The 23,355-nt window shown below is 36.6% G+C and overlaps 1 protein-coding gene across 7 annotated transcripts in view; it reads right to left on the bottom strand.

The window, feature by feature from the left end:
* R3HCC1L (R3H domain and coiled-coil containing 1 like) overlaps positions 1–23,355 on the bottom strand; it is a 91,990-nt gene that overhangs the window by 24,432 nt on the left and 44,203 nt on the right. For 5 of the 7 annotated variants that reach the window (XR_004385641.1, XM_032882744.1, XM_032882708.1 and 2 more), the window contains exon 3: positions 9,216–11,029. Coding sequence is in view for 6 of the 7 variants with exons in the window: in XM_032882744.1 (XP_032738635.1) it covers positions 9,216–11,015 (1,800 nt within the window). In the remaining variant the exon portion in view is untranslated. Of the gene's footprint in view, positions 1–9,215; positions 11,030–11,881; positions 11,913–13,505; positions 13,580–23,355 lie in introns of those variants that run through there. The other 2 variants (XM_032882738.1, XM_032882729.1) reach the window with 2 other exon arrangements.

Genomic DNA, 23,355 nt, shown 5'->3' on the forward strand with positions numbered 1-23,355 from the left:
TGAAATGTGAGTATTCCTTCATAGGCATAACCAGCTTCCATATTCAGCTAAATTAAAATCATCTTCCCCAAAGTGAGGGTTTTAAGACTCTTAAAGCCTCATAGTCTGGTCTTAAAAACAAGTCTGTAAAATAGTACCTGACTTGCTATGACTTAATTGCCTTGATCCCTTTTTATAGAGGAAAAAAAAGGATGAGAAGAGTAGGTCAATCAGGCATGGATCCTTGAGCTTTTTATTTTTTGTTGTTTTTTGTTTGATCCTTGGTTCTTCAAGGATCTCTTCTTCAAAAAGAAAAAAAGTTACGAAGTTACGAAGCCAGTTACTCTCTACAGACAAAAAACAAAAATATGCTACATTACTCTGGAATAAAGTCATATTTATATCTCTGTCAGATGAGCATGTCAGATGGCTGCTATTATTATCCTGATTACAAAGATGGAGGATTGCATCACCGAGAGACTAAAGGGTATCCTTAAGATTACAAATCAAATTACTGACAGAGTTTGAATCATAACTCAGGTCTCCTGACTGCTAGTCTAGTATTCCTTCCATAACATGATGGAAAGGTCTTTCAGTGAACACAATCAGAAACAGTGCTGTATTAATGTTCAGGACAACTAATTCTCTCTGATTAGGGATTTATGGATATAAACTATTCTAGAAAGAAGGAAGGGAAGGGCAAAAGGAGAAAAGGAAGGAGGGAGAAAGGGAAGATCAATGGCAAAACTAAAAAGATAGTACAAGGTTGCTGATTTCATTCTAGTTGTATATTCTAGATAGCATAAGGAGCATAAATTAAACTATCCAAAATACTGCCGTGACCATGTCATTCCTTTGATCAAAAATTTTCAGTCGCTGTACTTAAAGCTCTCATAATTTGGCCCCAACCAGAAGCCCCAACCAGAATAACAGCCTCTCAAAGACATCCATGTCCTAATTTCCCTTAACCTGTGGTTATGGTACATATGGCAAAGGAGAACGGAGGTAGCAGATGGAATTAAGGTTGCTAATCAGCTGACTTTAAATCGGGGAGATTATCCTGCATTATCAGAGTGGACCCAGTTATAACCACAAGGGTCCTTAAAAGCAGAAGAACTCAGAGGAAAACTCAGAGTCAGAGTGATGATATTAGAAAGACTCAGGGGCCCCGAGCCAAAGAATGTGGGCAGCCTCCAGGAAGTTGAAAAAGCAAGACAGTAAGTTCTCCCCAAGAGCCTCTGGAAAGGAATACAGCCTTGCCAACACCTTAATTAATTATCCCAGTGACACCCATTTTAGACTTCCGACCTCCAGAACTGTAAGTCAATAAATTTGTATTGTTTTAAGACACTATTTTGTGGTAATTTATTACAGCAGCAGTTTTATACTAATATACCTTTCTACCTTTATCTCATGTCATCCCTTAAAATATGCTAAATTCCAACCAAAGATTAATATTCACTATGCCTCAACACATCTTACTTCCTCCTCCCTATTGCTTTGGTCTTACTACTTCACAAGTGCTAATGTCTGTCAGTTTGCACATCTCAAAACATCACACCATTCTCCAAGGACATACTCAAATACCACCTCTTCTGTGATTCCTCCCCTAAATACCCCAAAGCATGGATAATCTAACTTGTCCTCTACCCTTTTACAGTTTTACTTCATCTACATTTACTTCATCTATACTACTTTTGAAATACTCATTACACAAGACCTTATATTAGAGCTGGACCTGGCTCTTCCTTCCACCTCATCCTGATCACCTAACCACTCACCCAACACACATTTAATGTATGTTCAGCATACATTACAAAAAGAACTTGAATTTCAATATGTAATAAAGTTGTATCATTACAAAAAGAACTTGAATTTCAATATGTAATAAAGTTGTATGAAATACAATAAACCAGTTTAAACTATAGGTATGTCTGTAACAAATTTACACATGGGGGCATAAGTTACAGGGAAAAGGACAACAAAGACTTGACCACAAGTTGGTGGTATAACATGATAACATGATTTACAGAATCAATCCATACAGTCAATTCTCAATTATATAGGCTAGGGTATCCAAGTTCTTTGTTTCTTTCTATTTTTCTCTTCCGCTTATATCTTATGGCTACATAACTGCTTATTAACTCACTTTCTGTTGAAGAAAATCAATTTAAAATGTCATTATTTACTATAAACCTTGATAAATGGAAAGATTTCATTGGAGAACAGGTTAAAGCTATAAACAAAACATAAAAAAAGCTTTTTGAACTATCTGGATTTAATTCTATCTAAGGTATGCCAGTATCACAGAAAGTTGAGAGTAACAGCCAAGAATTTTTCATGTTGGTCTACAGTATTGTGAAGAGACCAAAAGCTAGAATTAAAATATTTTACCCATTTAACTTCTCCTCTTTGGCAGACAGGGAAATAACACTATTTATTAAAAAAAAAAGTATTTCAAGTTTTTTCAAATTTCTCATAACCCAAATTCAAAAACATCCAAAAGGAGTTCCCTAAAAAGGTAATGCCATTGAAGTATTACAGCATAAATATTTATATGCTATGCAGCATAAGTGATAGGCCTCTTCTGTACTATTCTGGACTTACATCCTTTACAACAGAAGGATAAATTTAGACTTTTAAACTCTAACATTTTATATAGTAAGTGTAAGAGGAGAAAATGTCCCCAGTGGAATTCTCTACCCACAAATAAAAATTATCTACTTTATCTAGGCTATGCCCCCACTGGCCTTACCAGGAAACCACAGCTGGAAAGGCAAACTTTGGCTTCATAAAATTTGTAACAAGAATGGGTAGAATCCCCTGTAAGGTGTCATCTACAGATTTCTCTAGAATAGGTATAAGCAACATCTCAATACCTCTGGTTATCCTCAGTGGGAGAAAGCCATGGCCACAGCTTTGGATTAAGGCATAATTAAAGAGAAGAAGGCGGGTGGGGATGAACAAGGAAGCAGAAAAGGAAAAGGGCTAAAGGATATAAGAGAAAAGCTACAACAGTGAGACGTGTATGACAGCCCAGCCATTGGTTCAGATGATCATTTACTGACCCCAGGGTCAGAGGTTAAATTTGAAGAGCCCTAATTCTCTCCCATGGATGGTAACGTATGACACATGAATATATGGGCAAAGATCAAGTGAACTTCTGAACCGACATGGACCTGGTTCCTGTTCAGATCGTGCATAAGTTAACACGGCAGACTGGCGCTGGCATCCTTGACAAGATACTAAACCGATCCACCAAACAGATTTAATTAATAGTCAAGAGAAGTGCTGAGAAGGCAGGGAGACGTCTCTACTTCCTCCTCTTCCCAGCATGACTGGAAAGATTAGAAGGAGAGATGCCACTGATGATGCAGAAAGCTCAAAGATCAGACTACCCAAGAACAGGAGACTGCTAGAGGTCTGAATCTTCCCAAACTGTCCCCGACAGCTTGACTCAGGTACTGTTATGATAATCACTGACAATGGCTGCTCACAAGTCCTAACAAACACTGCAAAACAGATAAATGTAGCGTTCACTGCCATTCCACTTCTTGGTTTCTCTAGTTCCTGATTATGCTCCCTTCAACTAGCTAAGATCCTACATCGTATCTATGCCAGTTCTCCCAAATAAAAATTTCTTCCTCGTTTATTACTTTAGAGAGTATTAGCCCTTGCCTATTTGTCCCCATCAGGTAATACATATGTGCTTCTGACCTTCAAACTGCAGACTGAGACCCACTGCTTTAAGAAATGAGTCAGTCTTGTCGTGGGCAGGCAATGTAAGAGCATGACCCATTATCTGAAGGATTAGAAACACAGACTTCATGCATCAAGCCTAGGATCCAGCACGCCTGGGCATCCTCTCGGCTTTTCCTCAACAGTCTCAGTTTTGGGTCAATTCGCACAAATGATCTGTACACGGCTGCTCACTAGCACTTAATTTCTCTCTGTCCCACAGGCATTACTGCTAATTTATACCTCCTCACACCCCATCCCCAGATTCATAACACGAAACAGTCTGAATTTAAATATATTTTGACTGCTGGCTACCCACTTCAGGAGTCAGGCCTATAGCTGGGACCCTCTCTTCCTTTCTAGCACTCCCTCCCAAAGCCCAGCAACAGAGTCTTCAACGTGCCATACAAGAAATTTCTGATACAAATGACTCCATTAATTCAAATCAAAATGTAGATGAGTTTAATTCTTGTTAACCAAACTCTTTAACAGAAATGAACTAAAAAAATCATGAAAAAATTTAAACATTTTTAAAATTTTTAAAATCTTTGTGATAAAGCTGTTAGTATGTTTTTCTCCTGACTGGGGTAGAGTATACACGCTGGTTCTCTTTACCAACCCTACCATTTCCCCTCCCTGCTACTGTCACTGAACAGGGTATGAATTAAATGGAATAAACATTACAAGTGATATCGCTACTCCTACCCCAGCTGCCCCAACTATATTCCACATATACATGTCATGGAGCTCACTAAGGCAAAAGCACTGCCAGGGATGGAGTACAGCACGCCAGGAACCTCCCAAGCTGCAGACAAGAATGCCTCCTTGTACCAACAATAGAAGCCTAGAACAGTTTACCTCTCTTCAGTTCTGAAAAAGCATCAGAAATTAAATGCTGTTGGTGTGAACGCAGATTAAGAGGAAAAAAATTTATGTAACAAACCTAATGGAGCTCAGATGGGAGATTTTTTTCATTTTAGGAGATGTTTGGTTTAGAAATAAACTATGAGCAATGGTATCCCCTTAATATTCCCTCTCTTTCTGTATGAACCAGAGATCCAGTCATCATCCACTAGTGGACTGAACAACAAATAGAGTACTTAATTCAACCAGATTCTTCACTGGATGTCCCAAGTGACTGCATTCGAATATACGGCATGTGGAATCCTCATTTAGGCAGCCAATGACCTATTAATTCAGACATTTTAATAAAAATATTAAATATAAGTCTGCTAAAATGAGTTGCAACTAATAATAAAAGGTACTGTGAAAATAAAAATTAAAATAGTAATAAAACAGTGAAGGAGTCATATGGGAACCCTGAACTTTTCACTCAATTTTTTTCTGTAAACCTAAAACCACTCAAAAAAAAAGGAAAATCTATCAGTTTTAAGAAACAGAAAAAGAAAATAGAAATTGGGAACGTAACAACAATCTAAGTGGGGCTTCAAATCTTGTTTAATTCTACGGCCTCAATAACATGCAACGGTATCAACCAGTCTAGCGCTCAGGGATCTCATCCTCTGTTGACGCCACTCTCTAGATCACCCATCAGACAGTCAAACTTAGGACATCTCTCATGAAGTGGTTTTATATTAATTATCCTTCAGATTGTTATATGACTATCTAATCACATGGTTATATCCTGTTTCTCCAAATTAAAAAAAAAAAAAAAACACCTTAGATAAAGCTGAGAAAAAAGCTGGCATGTAACACAGTGCCTTTAAAATGGAAGTGATGGGGCGCCTGGGTGGCTCAGCCATTAAGCATCTGCCTTTGGCTCAGGTCATGATCCCAGAGTCGTGGGATCAAGCCCCACATCGGGCTCCCTGCTCAGCAGGAAGCCTGCTTTTCCCCCTTCCACTCCCTCTGCTTCTGATCTCTGACAAATAAATAAATAAGATCTTTTAAAAAATAAATAAATAAAATAAAATAAAACAGAAGTGATAATAACCATATATACCTAGCCATTTACAATTTACAGTTTCCCAAACTCTAAGTACTCGATCTTTCCATTTGACTGCAAAGTGATGAAGTACCAACTATTAATGAAGTCCCTAGGGGACGGGATATGAAGGACTTTCCTCCCTTCATTCTTCATATAATTTGCTTTTAGCGATGGAATTTTGAGGTTTTCCTTTTGCTTTTGGGCTTCCTACTTAAATTCAGAGAGCATTTTTCCCAAAGTCTATATAGGAAGAGCACATAAATGTTGAGTCAGTATACACAAAGGAAGATAGTTTGGGACAGCTGGTGTTCCTTTACTCTTCTCTTTTCCATGATTGTAACATTGTTAGTAGCCTTCTGTAGCAAAAAGAGACTCCTACCTAAATCAAGACCAGAAATGACCAGTTTCAAATGACCAGTGAAGGGACCAGATGCCACAGTCTATCAACATCAATGTTACGTTGCTGGTATCTTACTAACCCTCCTACCAATCAATAGATTTGCAGATCACTATAGGAGGCAGAAGGAGCTATGGACGTTTTTTTGTTTTTGTTTTTAAAGATTTTATGTCTTTATTTGACACAGAGAGATCATGAGGAGGCAGAGGCAGGCAGAGGGAGAGGGGGAAGCAGGTTCCCCACTGAGCAGAGAGCCCAATGCAGGGCTTGATCCCAGGACCCCAAGACCACGACCCAAGCCGAAGGCAGAGGCTTAACCCACTGAACCACCCAGGCGCCCCAGCTATGGATGTTTTATCTAGACAACAGTAATTCTTGTGTTCTCATACCAGATCTCAGAGGATTAGAAGGAGAAGTCAGGCCAACATCTTTCTCTTTATCAATTACCAACTTAAAACTTCTGGGCATCCCAAACCACGGCTTAAGGAGAGTAAGTGTGATCTTTAGAGGCTCATTAAGAATGGCAGTTCCAGGAATTCAGGAATGACCTATCTATGCTCTCTACCCACTCACGCAGTTTTAGAAGTTCAGACGTTGCAGGAAACTGCGTCACATGCCAATGGCTGCCACACCCTGCTCCACAGCATACCTCCCTGCCCATTAGAAGTATTAGACATACCTCCATGTGTAGCCATTGTCAACAAAGAAACAGGCCCACTGGGAAAAGAGCCAAAAAATCACTGGCTGGAAAATTTTCAAGACCGGCAGACATTCTGGTTTAGCCTTTAACAAAGTATGTTTGGAGCAATATAAATAATAAATTAAGAGTAATAGTCACTAGAGGGCTATTAATGTTACTGGATCTGTGGCATCTTTTAATAACATTATTATTACATCTCCTGAAACTCAAAGCACAGGAGACCATAGTTTGTGGAGTTGCAGCCGCTACTTGCTTTCTCAATCCATTTCCTTCCCTTGTTCTCTCATCACCACTTAAACCTCAACACAGACCCCACCCCCGGCAAGCACCAACCCAGTATGTGATATCCAAACACAACCCCCAAGAACTAGCTGTCTTTAGCTTAAAACATTACTCCATCTTCTAGCCATTCCCAGCTGTAGGTCATGCAAGTGTCCTCTTTGGCTATATTACTATGCGCCTCGGAACACAGTGACTGCCTACATTCTTTTGCACCTGTTCTAAAAAGCATTAAGACCTGAAAAACAGTTGCACACATGAACCCTCCTCCCCTATTAGAGAAGCCATATCCCTAAGCTACCACTATAGAGAATCCAAATTCCAGCAGCAGTGAAGTTTTGACAGCCCCTGGAGTCCACCCTAAAAAATCACAGAGCTCCAACTCTACCCTATCACCTACGTCCATTCAATAAATACTTACCGAGTCCCATCATGTGTAAAAGGCTCTGTGTGCCATGCCCTTCTTTCATAGGAAGCTATTCCTTCTCTCCTATGCATAACTGTGCTCTCTACCCCTCAGGTAATCCCTTTGCCATCCCTGAGACCTTCTTCCAATGACGGGATCCTTAATAACTTCTCTATATTCACCTACCTTCCCACATTAGTAGTATTTCTTAACCTAATTTGGGTCTAAAACCTCTGCTGAACAGTGTTCTTCTTTCTAGTTACGGTTGGACAGCCATCTCTAGTTACCACACTCACGTTCTGATACCTATTTACGTTGTTCTATTACCTTTTGAGCAACGGTTCTCACCTTATGTGCATCAGAGTCACCTGGAAAACACATAAATATATAGACCACTGGGCTAAAGAGTTTGCATTTCTAACAAGTTCCCAGGTGACACTCATGATGCTTACCCAGGGACCACACTTAGAGAAGCACTGCCTTTGAGAATCTGATGAAAGCTATGAAAAACTCCACATACACGTAACATTTTGCATGCAATTTCAAGGGGTTTGTGGGTGTCCACTCACAAATACCTTCTGCTCTGTATTTCTTTCAAAGGATGTTTAGGACGACGACTTGCCCATAAGGAGTGCTAACCATGGTACAGGTGCGCATGCAGACACCTAAAAACAACGAGGAACTGCTTGGTATTGGAAAGTCAGTTCTGTCCAATGGCCTGTCCCCTCTGTAGTCTCACGTGTTTCTTCACATCCGTGTGATCGTTTTTTGGTACTTCTGGTTTAATTCTCAGAAACAAAAGCACTACTCACTTCATATTTAAAAGGCTCTTTGGAATCACTCAAAAGTATTTTATAGGTAAAGATGTGGTTTGGTAGAAAGAACATAAACACTAAATTGAAATTTTGATTATGCCTTTCCTAAAAGTATGACCACTAAGCTTTAATTTCCTCATTTATAAAATTGGGGACTTCACAGGGAAATTATTTTTTCTCCTTCCAGACAAAGGTCATGCAAACCCACTATAAGGAATGAAGGGGGGAAGTGGTTCTACTATTTAAAACCAATGATTGTTATTTGTGGTAAGGAATTTAAATATTGGATATAGAGTGAATGTCTAAATTAAGAAAATGAAAAGAATTAAATAATTTCTAAAATGTCTTCAAACCCAACATTTTGTATTTATGAACTCTAACCAGCATGGCATTATTCACTTATATTTTCTGTATGTATCAACAATCATTTACACATTAATTTAACTCAGCATAAACTACATAAAAACAATCACACCTTCCCTTATTTTACCCTTCCCTTCTCTACTTCCTTCCCTCCACAGTGTCTAACAACATTGCAACGTTTCCCGGAAAAACGCAATAAAAATAAATAATAGTAAGTTATTCTTCTCCCTCAAATAGGCCTGTGTAAAATACATCTTGTCAATGTAGAAAAGCCCTTTTGAAGAAGCTTCCCTCTGTATTCCCGCAACAGATAGCCAGAACCCATTAACTGCATCCCTAATCTACTCAGTAAGATCTCTCAGGACATGGCTATTATAAACACAGCTCAATTCGGTATGTTTTACTTGGTAAGATCTACCAGGCATTCTCTTCTCAACCTACAATCCCATTTGTTTACCGCAGGAAGCCTCACTGGATGTAATGAGTGAATATATGAGTGTGCACAAATGTCTATCAAAATTACCCCAAAAATATCAGGCTCTACGAATCTATAAATCATGTAAACACTGAGCAGCTTCTACTGAACAGACCTCTTGTAGAAGACGTGGATCCAGGCAATCACCATCATCATTAAACAAAGACTCCCAGCTCTCCTCAGTAGCAGCACTTCCCTCCACACGAGCCATTTCCGTTGCTTTCGGTTCCATAGATGTTTCCATAGATACAGTTTCTATATCAGGAAAGGATACACCAAATTCCATATTCTCTGAGTCATCTTCCTCTTTTGTTTTGAACTCTTCAGTTTTTAGTTTGTGCAATGCCTCTGTTGTATCACCAGTACAATCCAGATCATTGCCCAAGGCACTGTCTGAAAGTACTTTTGTCCCATTTAACGTACTGAGTTCAGAGTCCAAAAAAGTGTTACAATTACTACCAGCAATCTTCTTTATAGGTAAGGAGGAAGCACAATCTGACAAGCTCTCTATCAACTTTCCTGTTGACTCTGTGAAACCAGAGGAAATACTCTCAGGGTAAGTATCTGAGCAAGCAGTCAGGCTGCTGGAATTTTCCACGTCATTCCCACATCTAGCTACATGAAGAGGGGCTGTATCTGCACTCATTTCTAAGTATTTTGAGAAACTACCTGTGTTACTGCAGACCTCATCAGCTGTTCTAACTGCAACTACACAAGGGCTGTCCATAGTTATTTGATCAGATGGGACATCTGTAATGTCCATCTTACATGCTTTATTAGTAATGTCACCTACACTCTTCGACTCATCTGTATCTGTTTCATGAGCAAGGAGAGCTGTATCAGAAGGTTCATACTTTATACATAAGTCATCAGCAGTGCTGTCATTCTCCTCACATTCTCTAATCACTGCAGGATCAAAAATGCCATTTACGCTCTCTAATTTGCTGACTATAGTCATTTTATGAGAGATGTTATCTAGAGTCTCAGGAATGGAATCTATACCACTCTGACCCAAGATGAAATCTGTATTGTTGGCTACCTCACTAACATTCTCAGCTTCAAAGTCTACACAAGTTTGGTCAGTGACACCATCTGGACTTCCAGGAACAGAAATAGCAGTGATGCCTCCACTACTGGGAATCAACATTCCACACGATGTTTGCATGCTTTGTTGTACAATTGCAGAATCAGAATTCAGTTTTACAGGTACTATCATACTCTCAGGTTTCAACACACAATTAAAAACTCTAGGAAACTGGGATAGTATCTTCACAACTTTGGCATCAGTTTCAATTCTGCTTTCTAAACCCCTGCTTTCAAATGTTTTGCCACTTAATTCATGCCTACTGACATCACAGAATTCCACATTTCGGAATGGTTTGTTTAGAACCTGGGCCTCATTCATTTCTGAACAAGACCGAGATAGAAGCAACTTCCCAGGTCCCGTCACATCTGTGGCTTCAACCTCCAAACATTCCACCTCCTTTGGTTTAAAATGTCTTTGTAAAGGTACACTAGGTATCCCAGGATTTGAGACACCCTCCTGACGTCCTTGGCATAATGTTTCTTTAGATCCTGTAGTTTGCCTCTTAACACAAATCCTATCTTTCTTTCTTTCTTGAAGGCACACATCTTTTCTTAATTTTGTTGAAAATTTCTTTCCTTCTCTACGGTTGTGCTCCTTTTTATCAGGATTAATGCTTAATCTCTGAGTCTCAGATTTGTCTCTGAAGATCTCCTTTTGGAAAAAACAATCCTCTTTTTGTTCTTCTTTCACCACGGAGCTAAGTGGACCACAGCTTTTTTCCTCATCACCTGACTTGAGCAGCACTACACTTCTTCGAGCTTTAGGTACATAAAGTGCCATGTCAGGCCTTCTGACTCGAACTCTGCATCTCTCTGCTGCTTGCTGCATGGTATCACCTCAATCTGCAAGAAGAGAGAATAATTCAATTACCAAAAACTAATTACAATGTATTGAGCCAAAAGATTTTTAAAGGCTAGGTAGAGGGCCTACTAATCCATCCTATAGAAACAGAAACCCTCAAGTTAAAAGAAAGCAAAACCTGCCATAAAGTAATTAATGCAACTAAGGAAAGTAAATTCCAAAATAACTCATGAGCCCATGAATTTTATTATCCATATATCCTCCTTCTTCATATCCCAAAACCCTTTATCTCTACGTCCCAAGTCCTTTCTACCTTTTTAACAAGTAGCTTTATCTTGGTTAAATAAAACGATTATTCAAAAAGTGACTGCCAGCTATTAAGTACTCATAAAACACTATTACCTCCCTATTGCTAGAGACCAGAACTTACACTGAAAAGTATATGCAAGGAAAAGCCCTAAAAACACATTAGTTCAACATAAATGTATACATATAAGTAAGAATCTTAAAAATAACTCAAATGTAGGTGAGAAAATGAGACAACTAATCCAGGACTACCTTCTAGAAGATGTTTACTATTTAATCAAATGACCTACTATAAATTTTTCTTCTAGTAGCAATAAAAAACAGCATCAGCAGGAAGAAGGAGAGTGGAGACCAAGCACTGGGATGAGAGGGGCACCTGGGTGGCTCAGTTGGTTAAGCGACTGCCTTGGACTCAGGGCATGATTCTGGAGTCCAGGGATCGAGTCCCACATCAGACTACCTGCTCGGCAGAGAGTCTCCTTCTCCCTCTGACCCTTCCCCTTCTCATGCTCTCTCTCTCTCTCAAATAAATAAATAAAATCTTAAAAAAAAAGAAAAAAGAGAAGAAATGGGATAAGACAACTCACATTAGTAACTGCTTGACAACCTCCACCATGGCTGGTCAATGGAAATTTAAAAAGGGAAAAAATTGTAACAAATGGTTAAATAAACCTAAATCTACTATAAGAAAAATACAAGAGAATGTGCCAGTCAACTTCATATTGAGTTCTTTTAATCTTCAAAATAAAACTATGAAGTATTAGTGTACCCACAATGAAGAGAATAAGGAGGTGCACTCCACAGCAAAGAAATATCCTTATACACTCAGAAATACTTATTGTTAAGAGTTCACCATACACGTCAAAGCAAATAGATAACAAGAGAGAAACAATTTCCATATCCCTAAATTCTCACCTGAACCAGAATACTTGCTCAGTGAAAATGTTGGGCTCTCAAAGCACAGGCTTTTTTCTTTTCAGCCCAGGTATATACCATGACCCTGACCATCAAGTGTTCCCAGGAATTCTCCTATTCCTTTTCTCTTCTGGTATCTTCATTATTATCTAACCCACAATTCATGATGAATTTTCTATCTTTCTGATTGTGGGTGAACAGAACTTTAACATTTAGACATGCCAGGATTTTGGAAAATGCCTACTTTTCAAAAACAGAAGTACTGAAGTGTATTTCATTGGCGGAGATCCCACAGACATCATGTGTCTTGATCTCAGCAAAGCATCTGACAATATACATCATGATGAACTTCTGCATATAAGACGGAAAATGTAGGCTACTTAATAGAACTAGTAGCACCCACAGCAAAAAATAATAGGTAAAAGAGAATTTAGGATTATTTGAAGGTGATCTGTGTCCCCATAGTCCTTTGAAATTCAACATTTTAAATAATAATTTGAATATAAACAATAAACACTGCTTATCAAACCTGCAACTGACATAAAGTCAATATGATTAATAAATACCAAAAATGGTAAAATTACAATTTAATATCATTTCTACAATCTGGAATGCTGTGCTGAAAGCAATAGGAATAAGTACAAAGATCTACTTTGATTTAAAAAGAAATTCAAGGGGCGCCTGGGTGGCTCAGTGGGTTAAAGCTGCTGCCTTCGACTCAGGTCATGATCCCAGGGTCCTGGGATCGAGCCCCGAGTCGGGCTCTCTGCTCGGCAGGGAGCCTGCTTCCCTTCCTCTCTCTCTCTGCCTGCCTCTCTGCCTACTTGTGATCTCTGTCTGTCAAATAAATAAATAAAATCTTTTTAAAAATAAATAAATAAATAAATAAATAAATAAAAAGAAATTCAACAACCCAACACTTGACTTGTGTATAATTTGCACAGAAAAAGATTTAAAGGCTTCACAATCTTAGATTACAGAGCTCAGAAAAAATACCACACAAAATACAGTTAATGGAACTAAATAGGGGCGCCTGGGTGGCTCAGTGGGTTAAAGCCTCTGCCTTCAGCTCAGGTCACGATTCCAGGGTTCTAGGATCCAGCCCTGCATCGGGCTCTCTGCTCAGCAGGGAGCCTGCTTCCCTTCCTCTCTCTCTCTCTGCCTACCTCTCTGCCTACTTGTGATCTCTGTCAAATAAATAAATAAAATCTTAAAAAAAAAAGGGGGGGGAACTAAATAAAGATATACTTCTTGCCCAAAGAGGTCTAAATGGAAACATCCAAACTACCTTTATACCTGAAGGGCTGGTTGTTCTACAGAGGAGATAAATGTTCTCTTCTGTGTTTCTCAGAAGTCAGTACCAGAACCAACTGGTAGAAATTAAAGGAAAACATAGGTTAGCTCAATATACAGAACTTTAAGAGCTCTCCAACACTATTATCAGGTAATGAGCTCCATCTCTATAGTCTGGATGACTGACTGATACACTAGAGAAAAGAATTTCTATCTGTAAATGGGTCTGGATTTATTTTAAGCATTCTTTGAACTTGAAATTCTATGATTCTATTTCTGTTCTACAGTAGACATATAATCAAAGGCTTCAAATTTAAAATTATTTGTGCTATAGCTAATGACTTTTAAAACTCAACCTTTCTTTTTTCTTAGTTAATGCCCACATGTCATGATATGATTTCCTAAAGCTGAAAAAAAGCATAAAAAATTTATACCATCCACTTCTTACCAACACACTGAACTCAATTATGCCATGACCAGCAATGTGCTGAAACATGTTTAGCAACCAGCTAAATACATATCTACATGGAATTCCAAGTACTGATTGATATTTTCACTTACATCAATGATGTCAACAATGTAACATCGTTGCTAAAGTGGATAATCATTTTTCAAATTTTTGAGCTATGTACAATGTAATAGCTAAAGACATGACACCTTTAAGTTTACATTATTAGCATTTTCTCCATCACCTTACATCTAGACAAGCAATAAACAATAAATCAAGCCCTGATTTATGGCATTTGCCTAACTCTATGATGTAAATATTCCCACCATAGCTAATTTCAAGCTATCACTGTAACATCACTGAAAACAGAGCTGGGAAAAGACACTCAGTAGCACACCATAATACAGTACTTCAACCGAAAGACACAATATTAATAAATAGCTTCAAGAACATAAATCATAGTAAAATATAGTGAAATAATTAGGAAGTGATGAATTTTAAGTATCTACTACCTTTTTATACATGCTATTTATTTAACAAGCTATATAATTTAATTTTTAATGATGGCTGTTGTTTAACCATCAGTTTGCATAATTCCTAAAATTTTAATAGTCAGCTCTCAGGCCAGTAAGAGATTCTCCAATATACCACTGGCTAAAACAATTCTTTCATAATAACACAGACCTACAAAAAAAGAGGAGCATCCCCATCTTGTGGACTTTCAAGATAATGCCAATTCAGTTTAAAGCCTTGGTGTGTTTTTGTGAACTTTTGCAACTATAGGCACAAAAGGCCTTTAACAAGGAGAGAAGAGGCGACTGTCATAAACAATTTTAAAAAAATAACTTACATTAAAAATTTCCCACTCAGTATTTACTAATAGCACTTGATGTTTTATTTCTCTCTTTAACATGGTTTTAACTTTTTTACGATATTCCACATGCTTTTATTGGTCCAGTTTCCTTCTTAACTGAAGTGGAGAATCAGTTATTTGGGGTGTATTTTGCAGTCAACTTATCCTGGAATGGCCATCAGCGTGCAATTCTGTTTAAAATTATATTATCTAAAAGAGATAAAGATTCATCTGTTAATGATGGGCAGCTAACTGCTAACATATACCTTTAAAATATTTTAGGTCAAACCATCTTTTTCTATACTATACTTCTGAACACTGGGATCATATGTGAGAACCTGTCCAATTACTTCTATGGTTTCAAATATTCCTTGAAAAAAAAAAATCAGTAATTTCCTAAAGTACCTCTCCACCCCATCTTCATGAGTAAGTGAACTAGCACAAAACAAATCAGGCTCTTACATCTTTATAACAGAATTTTAATGCTGTTTGTCCATGTTTGGCATATAAAACATATGGATCCCTCTTCAATCAACAATAGAGAATACTGGCACTTAGGGCATTCATTGGCTAATTCAACCATGAACTGATTTGATCCAGTAGTTAACCAATGGCTCACTTGGGAAATCTAATATTTGAAAGAAACTGCCTAATGGGCATGTAGACTATTCATTCTTCGAGAACAAATTAAGCACTATCACTTTGTTAGCTCATTAAAATGCATCATAACAACAGCATATATTTTGCCTTTTTACTTGGAAATAATTTCATATTCACAAATAAGTTACAGAAGTAAAAATACTACATACAGAGAGCACCTGTACATCTTTTACCTGTATTTATCTACTGGTAATTTTACCCCATTTGCTTATCATTTGCAATCATGCATGTTCCCACTCTCTACACACACACACACACACACACACACACACACACACACACACGAATTTTTTTCTAAACTTTACATGGCCCTTTATTTCCAAATACTTCAGAGTATATTTTTTACAAGCAGGCATATTATACAGTTAACAATGTCGGGAAATTTAACATGAAAGTTCTATCAAATCAAACACAGGCATTCCAATTTTGTTGGCTGATCCAGTAATGTCCTTTAGAGCATATTTCCCTCTCCAGTAATGGATCCAGTTTAGAATCAGGTAATGCATTTATTTACATCTCTTTAGCCTCCTACCTTCTAGAATGTTTCCAAAGCCCTTCACTGTATTTTATGACATTGACGTTTTGGAAAACTGCTCCCCCTCCCACCCTTTTTTTAATAGAACATCCCTCATTTAAGGTTTGTCTGATATTTCTCATGATTAGATTCAGGTTATACATTTTCACCCATATTAGGTTATATATTCTCAGAATAGTACACAGAGGGTCAAATGTCCTTCTCAGGGCATCACATCTGGAGGCACATGATTCCCATCTGTCCTTCACTGGGGACTTTATTTTGATTACCTGTGGTCAAGGTATTGTCCAATTTCTCTACAGAGTAATTACTGTGTATTTTCTCCCTTTCAACTAAAAGCAGTTGTGGGGTAACCCTCCAAGAGCACGCGAATATCCTGATCCTCATCTAAGGACTTAGCATCCCTAGATTTAGCATCCACTAATAATTCAAATCTGATCCAATCTTTATTATGATGGTTGCAAAATGATCTTCCAAACTCTGAAAGTCCCTTCGCATTTACTAGTCAATCCTTGGCTTTTTTCCTGAAAGCAGAAGTAAACCATGTATCTTCACTCACCACAAAAGCTAAGATTTCCTAAGTTAAAATTCAATGTTAAAATCTGTTTTCACCGTTGGTAGATAGAGGACATGTTGCAGATCAAAGGTATTGTCATCTTACCCCACCTCACATGTATGAAAAAGGGGAAAAGACAGGTCACTCAGATAAAGTTAACATAATCCCTTTAGTAGGTATAGCAAACATGTCCCTTTGTGCTCTTTTCCAGAAGATACCAGAATTAAGTCGGGTATACAAACACAATGATTAATCCATCCCAGATGTCTGGTAATATTTATTTCTCTGCCCCCCCCTTTTTTTAAAAGATTTTATTTATTTATTCGACAGAGATCACAAGTAGGCAGAAGCAGACAGATAGAGAGGTGGAAGCGGGCTCCCTGCAGAGCAGAGAGCCCGACGCGGGGCTCGATCCCAGGATACTGGGATCATGACCTGAGCCAAAGGCAGAGGCTTTAACCCACTGAGCCACCCAGGTGCCCCTCTCTGCCCCTTTTTAAAGTCATCTCACATTCCTTTGGGAAGGAGGCAAGGCACAATCAATTCATGTATGTTAATAAACAGAAAAAGGATCTTCTCGGTATCATTTCCATATCATTAATTTCTGCTCTCAGCTCTCATCTTTATTATTTTCTTCCTTCAATTTTCTTTGGGACAATTCTGTTCTTCTTTGATTAACTTCCCAAGTTAGTGACTTAATTAGCTATATTCTAAAGTTTTTGTTGTTGCTGTTATTACTTATGAATTACAAAAATTTTCAAACATATATAAAGAGAAAACATTTATAATGACTATCAAATACCCATCCCTCAGCTTCAAATCATGGCCAGTGTTTCATTTTATCTGTGCACATATTCCCAAATATTTCATTTCATCCTTAAGTATCTCGGTATCTATCTTTAAAAGACTTAGACTTTTTTTTTTTTTAAACAAAATCATAATACCAATATACACCTTAAAATGGGGGGGGGGGGAGATACTTCCTTATATCATCACATTTCCAGTGCCCAAATTTTGCCAACAGCGTGCCTTTTTTGAACACTTGGTTTGTTAAAATCGGGATCCAAAAAGATCTATATGCTGTCTTTTAATTTATAGGTGCCTGTCAATCTGTTTTTGTTTTCCTATCTTGCCATTCATTTGTTAAAGAAACTGGGCTATTTGTCCTATAGAATTTCCCATATTCTGGAGTTTGCTGATTACATTCTTGCAGTATTGTTCAATAAATTCTTATATATAGTCTCTGTATTTCCTATAAAGTAGCAGTTGATCTAGAGGTTTGACAGGATTTGGGTTTAATTTTTTTATAGCAAAAATATGTCTTAAATGGTGCAATGAACTTCCTATCACATCACATTGGAAAGCTATAATATCTGATTGTCTCCTTTTTGTAATGTTAACATTGATCAATGGGTTCATGTACTGTCAGCCTGAACCATTCACCATAAAGCTTTGTATCAGACTGTCACCCAATGGTTTTAGCAAGCCCTGATGAATAGTGCCAAGATATACTATTTCATCAGGGTTTACACAATGATGACATTCTAGCTATTGTTCTTTTTGTATTTATTAGCTGAAATTCTTTTATAATAAACTTTCATCAACTATTTTGTGACTCTGAGTTAGTTTATATGGGTAACACAGAATACTTTACCAGCTTCTGAATGAACTGGTTCCATGGCATCTTCCAAAGGTGACCAACATTTTGTTGATATTAACTTAATGTGTTTCAATCCACTGCAATATTCTTCTTGAAGCTCAAACTATCTTGGCCAATGGCAGCCCCATTAGAGGGCCCTTTTTACATAATCTCAAGCTGTCTCTTGACAAGAAGAGTTAGTCAAACTGAAAAGAAGTTTCTTCTTTTCCTCTTTTTATGACAAGATGTCCTACTATGGCCTACCTAGAGCTGGAATCAGCCACATTTTTCAAGAAGCCCTAGTTCATTTTAATAAAAAATAGTATTTTAAAACTATAATCTGGGCACTAACATGAGTTTATTGCTACTGGGTTGGTCATTGTGTCTAAGCCCTTTTAGATCTCACAAGCTTTTTGATTCCCAGAAAGGATAACAAAAATACCTATTTCTATGCTTTTTCTGTCTCCTAAGTTATTCAGAAGTATCTGCCAATATATCTATTTTATTTTTAAGTTGATTTCCAACTTAATTACATTGTAGTCAAAATGAGATCAATTCTTCAAAATTTGTTGATTTTGTTTTATGGTTTAGTAAAAGGTCAATTTTGGTAAATGTCTCATCTGTGCCTAAAAATAATGTATCCCTACTAAACTTTAGGGTGCTATGTGTGAAATCATTAACCAAATGGACTGAAGTATTATTCAAATGGTATCCTTACTTATTTTCTGTCCACTTAATTAAGCATGGGTATTGTGTGTGTGTTTATTAAATCATGTTTATTAAAGCATTGTTCAAATCATATCCTTACTTATTATCTGCTGGCTTAATCACTGAGATATATACATAAGGTACCTGTTTGCAGATTTAATGGTTTCTCTGTTTTTGTATGTTATTTTTTAATATTTTTATATAATTTTTGATGTTATCACTTATATTTAGAATTCTTCTTCTTTCCTGGTAAATTGTTACTTTTACCATTATGCAGCAAGCCCTACTAAAGTGGCTTTTGTCTAAAAGGAATATAACTATGTAACTTTCATTGGTATCATGAGGTATCTTGCCTTTTTACTTTTTTTTTTTTTTTTTTTTGCCTTTTTACTTTCAACTTGTCTCACCATGTTTTAGGTTCATCCTTTGCAAAACGAATACAACTTAACAGTGCATTCTTTACCCACTCTGTCAATGTCAGTCTTTTAATTGAGAATTTAGTCCACTTGTATTTATTGCAATTATGGATACATCTGGAAGTATTTCTACCTTTTTATTTTGTGCTTCCTTTTCATTTATCCTACTTTTTATAGTTTTCTTATTTTCTTGCTTTCTTTAAGGTTGATCAAGTTTTTTTTTTCCTACTGCTCAAAAGACTCTAAAATCTTATTTCTAGTCCGTTAGTGTTTTAACAAGAGTGCTTATCTAAATATCTAAAGTTAACCATTATTTGTATTTGTCTCCTACACAACCATACAATGTTTTTTATTTCACAATGCCTTCCATATGTACTCTTAGTTTTTGTTTGAAAATATCTTTACACTGCTCCCATCCTTTAATGGATTTTGACTTCCATTGTTACTGTTAAGAAATGTGTTGTCAGTCTGTCATAGGTTTGCAGGTAATCTCTGTTTATTCTCAAGATGTTCTTAAAATAGTCTCTTAAGTATTTGGTGTTCAAGTGTATACTATGTGTTTAGGTATGTGTTTAGTATTATTTTTCTCCTAGAACAAGACTATGCTTCTTGAATTTGAGTATTTTAGCTCTGAGTCTTTTTACCAATTCTATTCATTCAAGTCAATACCTTCAGATCCACCTTCCCCATCACTAGTTTTCTCTCCAAATTTGCCTGTTCTGTATTTTATCTTATCCAGTTCTTAAATTTGAATGACTAAGGTTTTGTCACAGAAGTTATATTTACCTCCTATCACCTCCCAACCCCTCCTGATCTTATGTCCTTTTAATAGCTGTGTTGATGTTGTTCTGATATTTGTTTTCTTCTATCTTTAATCATTTTTAAACATTTCCATTTTATTTTTAAATGTTTATATTTATTATAATTGTGGCATTTGCTTTTTATTTTATTAATTTTTATTATAATACCAAATATTTATTATTTAACAGTTCTACTTTCAAAATTCTTGAGGATTTAATTCTGCTGTGTTTTGTATCACGGACTTTTGCTTAAGGAACGGTCTTTCGTCATCATCTTCTCTAACTTTGGGTCAGTGAGCTCAACACCAGTGGGGCTTTATCTATGGGAATTTAATAAGTGAGACTACAAGTGTTCCTCTATGGACTGGTTCTACATTAATGCCAATTTTAAGACTGAGGTTTTCTGGACCATTCAGTAGGTATAACTATGAAACACCAACCACAGCAGCTACAAAAAATCTCAGGGACCTTTTCCACTTCACTCGGAACCCAGGTGAAAACAGAAAAGCTTCTTAATTTCTTTCTGTAACCCTAATTTTTTTTTCTAGTCTATCCTCTGAGTGGGGCACAACCTTTTGAGTATTAAAGCTTTAGGGGGTAAATTCAGTTTCTAACTCATCTCTCCTAAGCCCAGTGGCTCCACTCCTATTTCCCACATGGCTATTACAATCTAAGCTTCTTAGTTCTCAAGAATAGCAGCAACAGCAATATAAAAAATAAACAAAAACTGTAAACAATCTAAACAGGAATAACTCCTTAAAAGTATGGTTCATTCATAAATGGACCTATATCCAAAACATAATATTAAGTTAAAAAAGAAAATTATAATCCAATCATTTTTTTCTTTTTGGCACAAGTGTGTGTGCATGTATGTGTGCATGTGTGCGCACACATACATAGTGAACAGTCAATACAGGCTGTGTTTCCCAGGTTAGAATCCCAGCCCCACACTTGATTAGCCCTTTCCTTGGACAACTAACTTTACTGGGGCAAAAGTTACCACTCTAAGCCTTAGTTTACTCAGAGGATAATAACAGACTTATTTCATAGGCACACAGAACAGATTAAATAAAATGATCCATGTATACAAATTTGCTAGTCATGGTAAAGTCTCGATGAAAGTTAGCTATTATTTAAATAGGTAGTTGAGTTCCTTAGTTACAAGTTCGCAGACAGAATCAAAACTCCTTATTACAATATTCAAAATGTGCCTTGATAACCTATAAAACCCATTTCTACCTAACACTAACACCTACTCCAACTATATATCCTGGTTTTGTCTACCACTATCTCACGAAAAGTCTCATGTCATAAACATCCCATAATTCAAAGTAAACACAATCCAACTCAGTTGTAAAGTGAAAATACAAATCTTGAAAAAATGTAGGATTTCATGAAGTCTACGAAAATAGTATTGAAGGAAGTGTTCATCTCACAGCAAAACCCTCGGGGAATGAAGATCTGGCTAAATCAAACCAGTAAAAACTGAAGAAGGGAAAATGCAACATGGATGATGACAGAACAGGAAACAAGAAAGAAAATGTCAAGGGATTAAGAAAAATCCCTTGAGAAACTGCTAAAGCTCTCAATGGTTTTCCTAAACCAATGTGATAGGTCTACTCTGTAATGATAATAAGAAAATCAACCAAAGCGAAGGATGCTATTAGACTATCACACAATTTTAGTGGAAAAATTATACCAAAATATATCATTCTTTGTTAAAGGACAGCCATAATGAAAACCTAAATTTTATTAAATATGTGGTAAAATAAATGTTTTTATTTTAGAAAACTGTCACTACCAAATCTTTTTTTCATTACTTTAAGAGGTATTTTCAAAGTAGCAATTTTCTCACCTAGAACTTCTCATAAATGTGTATTTTTTTTTAAGATTTTATTTATTTATTTGACAGAAAGAGAGAGAGCACAAGTAGTCAGAGAGGCAGGCAGAGAAAGGGGGAAGCAGGCTCCCTGCTGAGCAGAGAGCCCAATGCAGGACTCCATCCCAGGACCCTGAGATTACAACCTGGGCCGAAGGCAGAGGCTTAACCCACTGAGCCACGCAAGTGCCCGTCATAAATGTATATTTCTAAGGGGAGAAAGACTATCATCTAAACTGTTAACAGTGGTTACCGCTTGGAAAGCAGAAAATGACAGATGAAAAAGAACTAAAGATTAATTATATTTTCATACACATACCTTAATAGTGTTTGAATTTGTTACAGTAATTACATTTTTTTGTAATTAAAAACAAAATCCCTAAAATTTAAAGATATGCTGTTGTTTTTGTGTAAGAGGACATTACCATGAATTGCTGTAGGAGAAAGCAAAGATAATGAAAATTGATAAACAGATCTTTATTGGACAAAAGTACTCCAAGTAGGAAAATGATGAATGGAGAAAAGAGCGACTTCTTTAATATACTTGACAGTATAATAAAACAAGTGGCATATAAATTACTTGATGTTGGAAAGATACCCTCAAATGTTGCAGAATGCTGAGCCAACTTCTACTCTTTGGTCTAAGAATGATCTAGAACAACATTGTCCAATACATAACCACTAGCCACATGTAGATATTGAGCATTTGAAAAGTGGCCAATCTAAATTGGATACCCCTTGGATTTCAAAGGCCTGGTACCCCCAAAAAAATAAAAAGAAAATATCTCACTAATATTTTTAAATTTATATACGTTGAAGTGATACTATTTTGAATATAATGAGTTAAATAAAACACATTAACATTAACTTCACCTGTTTATTTTTGTATTTTTAAATGTGACTACTACAGAATTTACAATTACAGATGAGGCTTGTATTTGTGGGCTGTGCTATATATTTAATGCAACAGCACTGGTCTAAAATCTTGCCATAACCTTAAGACAATAACAGTCTCTTTTTCCTCTTGTGTCTTACCTGTTTCAGAATTTTCCACTTACAACAAAGTAATACGCCAAACCAAGAAATCAGCTAAAACATAAATGTGTAGATAAGCTTATTATCTCTGAACACATGAAATACTTTAACATTCCATAAGTTCACAATGATCAAAAAAATAAAGCATCAAAAGAAGTAAAGTCTACTTATATTTCACAAATCAGAAAATAAGACTGATTAAACAACATTAACTATATGGTAAAAGTTATCCTCAACTCAAATTTCGGTGCATTTTTTCCATATATGTTTAAAACTGTCAAGGGCCCTAGATTTAGAATTATTTCTTTACATAATAATAAAGCT

This window comes from Lontra canadensis, unplaced genomic scaffold (genome assembly GCF_010015895.1).
Source record: "Lontra canadensis isolate GAN:19392208 unplaced genomic scaffold, GSC_riverotter_1.0 scaffold3, whole genome shotgun sequence".
In the NCBI taxonomy this organism is placed as follows: domain Eukaryota; kingdom Metazoa; phylum Chordata; class Mammalia; order Carnivora; family Mustelidae; genus Lontra; species Lontra canadensis.